Source organism: Poecilia latipinna, unplaced genomic scaffold, assembly GCF_001443285.1.
Source record: "Poecilia latipinna isolate Pla-1442-1.1 unplaced genomic scaffold, P_latipinna-1.0 Scaffold16, whole genome shotgun sequence".
In the NCBI taxonomy this organism is placed as follows: Eukaryota; Metazoa; Chordata; class Actinopteri; order Cyprinodontiformes; family Poeciliidae; genus Poecilia; species Poecilia latipinna.
The window spans coordinates 471,665-475,102 of NW_015112632.1; the positions used below are offsets into that span (position 1 = coordinate 471,665).

At 38.4% G+C, this 3,438-nt stretch overlaps 1 protein-coding gene across 1 annotated transcript in view; it reads right to left on the reverse strand.

The window, feature by feature from the left end:
• The window catches only part of cercam (cerebral endothelial cell adhesion molecule), a 14,453-nt gene continuing 11,015 nt past the window's right edge, over positions 1-3,438 (reverse strand). The window contains exons 10-12 of the mRNA XM_015033963.1: positions 3,207-3,334; positions 2,507-2,710; positions 1-1,138 (exon numbers count right to left, since the gene is read on the reverse strand). Coding sequence (XP_014889449.1) covers positions 904-1,138; positions 2,507-2,710; positions 3,207-3,334 — 567 coding nt within the window. The 3' untranslated portion in view covers positions 1-903. The remainder of the gene's footprint in view (positions 1,139-2,506; positions 2,711-3,206; positions 3,335-3,438) is intronic.

Genomic DNA, 3,438 nt, shown 5'->3' on the forward strand with positions numbered 1-3,438 from the left:
AAAATAAACACTTCTAACCTCAGCAGACATCTGTGTTTCCTGTAAATTAAAAAAAAAATAAAAAAAATTTAGAAAATCTTGAGTGCCTTAAATTATTCTGATGTTTTATTTAATATAAAATAACAACCGCTATGCCTCCAGATCACGTTAAAATTGAACAATTTTTAAGAATATAACATTTTCCTTTTTTTGTAAATATTAAAAAAATACGGTAATCCATGATTTGTTTAGTTTAATTTGCCCATTCAGCTCTGTAAATAAAACAACAGGGAGCCAAATCTATCCAATACTTTACCTTTTTAAGAAATACTTACTAAAAACTATCTGTAGCATTCAGTATGTGTGAGTATAAGCACAATATCTGATGAATACAGTCTTGAATCACTCATGAGAGTTCTGAACCTTCACATGTCGAAGCTTTGACACTGTTACCGCTGAGGAAACTTTTACCATGTAGAGCTTAGCAGTAGGTGCAGTTCTGTCCGTCAACAGTTCCACTGGAATTAAAAAAGTACCTGGAAAAAATCCTCTGACTTCTGGACAGACTTGTGGTCAAGCGCTCTGAGATATACAGTCACCAACAGGCATACATCAAACACACAATTTCTTTTACACCCACCAAAGAAGAAGTAACAATAAAAACTTTAAAAACTCTGAATTGATTGAGGAAATTTGTTGTGCAAGTTTCTGCATAACATTTAAAGCATGCTGCTACAGAGTGAGTCAATAAATAACCCCAAAGATCCTCCATGGAGTACCACACACCCTCTACAACAATAAAAATGGAAAAAGTCCAGCTCTTGGGACAATGAGCATGTCTGCCTCATCAAAGCGACTGAAATGAAGTCTGACATCATTTTGTCCCCTAAGCGTCCGTCTTTCTGACCTCCCACCGTCCCGGCACTAAAGTTCGTCCCTGTAGGAAGCCGACAGCATCTCAGGCGGTGGTGCAGCCCCCTTCAGTGTTTTATGGGAGCCCCTCCAATCAGTCCTTACTGAGTCATCGTCCCACAGCGTGGAGGTCTCTGTGTCACTCACCCACTCAGGATCGCCGGCGTAGTGACATGGCTGTACCAGAAGGGGGCGTGTGCTGAAGGCTTGCAGGTTTCTGTTGGGGAAATGGGACTTGTAGTCCTCACTGTAAATAGAAAAGGAAGTATAGATATTTAAAAAGTTTTTTGTGTGTGTGATTTCAGCTGTTTATTTATTTTTCTTTTTGCCACAAATATTTTCTCTCATATTAATCAAAACTAAATAATAATTAAAAAAAAAGAGATGCTGTGATTCACTCTGATTTTCAGTGTCGTTTAGTTACACTGAGTATGAAGGTCGGACAGAAGGACCAAACGTGGGGTGCAGACGATGTGTAATCTTAGCAGGGCAGTCAAGCATATCAAATGAGCCTCTCAGAGGTTAGAGACGGAGAACAGGGAAAGTGGGCTGGCTGGGTGCCAGCTTTCCACACAGTATGGAAGTGCATGCATGCACTCCATACTGCCATCTGGTTTACACATTCTGCAGCATGAAACATGTTATTTCTGCAGTCTGATGATACAGGGGGTTTTTTCAGTGAAGGTGTGAGGTTTGCAATGCTAGCAATAAGAAAAGCTAACATGCTAATGTAAAAATAAGATCAAGATTGGGCTGCAGCCTACAAACATGTACATCATTAAAAGAAAAATGTCCACTAAGTCTAAAGTGAAACATTACTGCAATTACTTCTAAGCTAAAGCCCACTGACGGATAACCACAGTCTTTACTCCGGCTCTTTAGTCTGGAAGGCCCACACCAAACAAAGCTAAGTATGAAACTCAGGCATGTAAATTAAAGAATGTGTTGGGCAATTATGAGACCCGTTTTTAGATTTTTAAGACTTGGGTAGAGAAAGAATATACAACACTGGAATGTATTGAAGGCGATGAATGTGTGCACATTTCCTTTTTCGTTTTCACATTTTACCACATTCCAAGCACAAACATCAATTCGTTTTATCTGGATTTTATGTGATAAACCAACAAATTGTAAAACATAATTATGAAATGAGGGGAAATTCATACTTGGAGTCATTTCTTCTGTAAATAAAAGTCTAAAAAGTGTGGCCTTCTTTCCTCTGATACTGCTAAATCAAATCTAGTGCCTTTGGAAAATTAGTTTATAAGTTTTCAGTTTAAACTTAGTTCATATATTGATGCTCTGCAAAGGTCTCAGGCTTGTTGGAGAACATTAGTGAATAAAAAGCATCAGGAACAGATATGGTATGATATTTTATGAAGATAAGTATTCGGTCACACAAATCAACACCACACTTTTTATTTGTAAAGCAACCATGCAGAATGTTCCCTTCACACACCAATTATGTGCTCCTTTCTGTTGGTCTGTCACATGAAATCCCAATCAAGCATGTTGAAAAGCTATGAATTGTTTTTCACGCTTCTGTAGAACTGCCGTATTAAAAGTAGTTTCTCCTAAGAGCACATCTAGAAATAAAACAATGTTAAATACTTACTTGGGATGTTTGTCATACATGATGGGGAGGAATTCGTCGACAGGGAGCATCTTAGAGAGCGGCTCAGCATTGAGCAGTTTCTGGGCTCCCTGCTGAGAGATGGCGTAGGACAGAGTCCAGTATGAATAGTCGGCCACCACCAGGTTCCGAACGTTCTCCACCGCCGCCTCCTTCCCAGGATTCACTTGCTTCCTGCCTAGATATCTGTGGAAAAGGAAAGGGAACGAATTTAGAAAGACTGAAAAAAAAAATGTCAAAATGTGTTTTCTAAAATGCATTTGATTTAGTGTCTTCCGTTCCTTTTTTTTTTTACTTGCATATGTTTTACACATGTCTAACCAACACAATATGCACAAAAGAGTTAGTAATGGTTCCTCCTCCCGCTAACAGATGCTTACAGAGAGCTTTAATTCCATGTCTAACGTTTTGCCCGACACACTTGGTATGATTTAAATTGAAACAAGCTGGTTTGGGGTTGCATGAGACAAAGAAATCCAGCAGCAGTAAGACGCACGAGAAGGAATTTACACTGAGAACATTCAGCTGACTTTGAATGGTCAGATAGCTATCTATGAAGAATTATTTTATCCCCTTTTCCCACTGTTTACCACATTTAGACAGCTGAATTTGTTGTGTTACATCAACTCCTCCCATCCCTACGGAGCCCTCCAGGTGACATGGGGAATTTTTTTTCTCTCACATTAAGTCCCAGTCCAGCTCCACCTGCTCCACCTCTTCCATTAGCCTGAGCACTCGTCGCTTGAAGTTTGCCTCGAAGCGAACGTCATCCTCAAAGATCAGGGCTTTATCCATTTGCATGTCCACAACCTAGAGAAAAAGAATATATATATATATATATATATATATATATATATATATATATATATATATATATATATATATATATATATATGAAAATATATATATATATA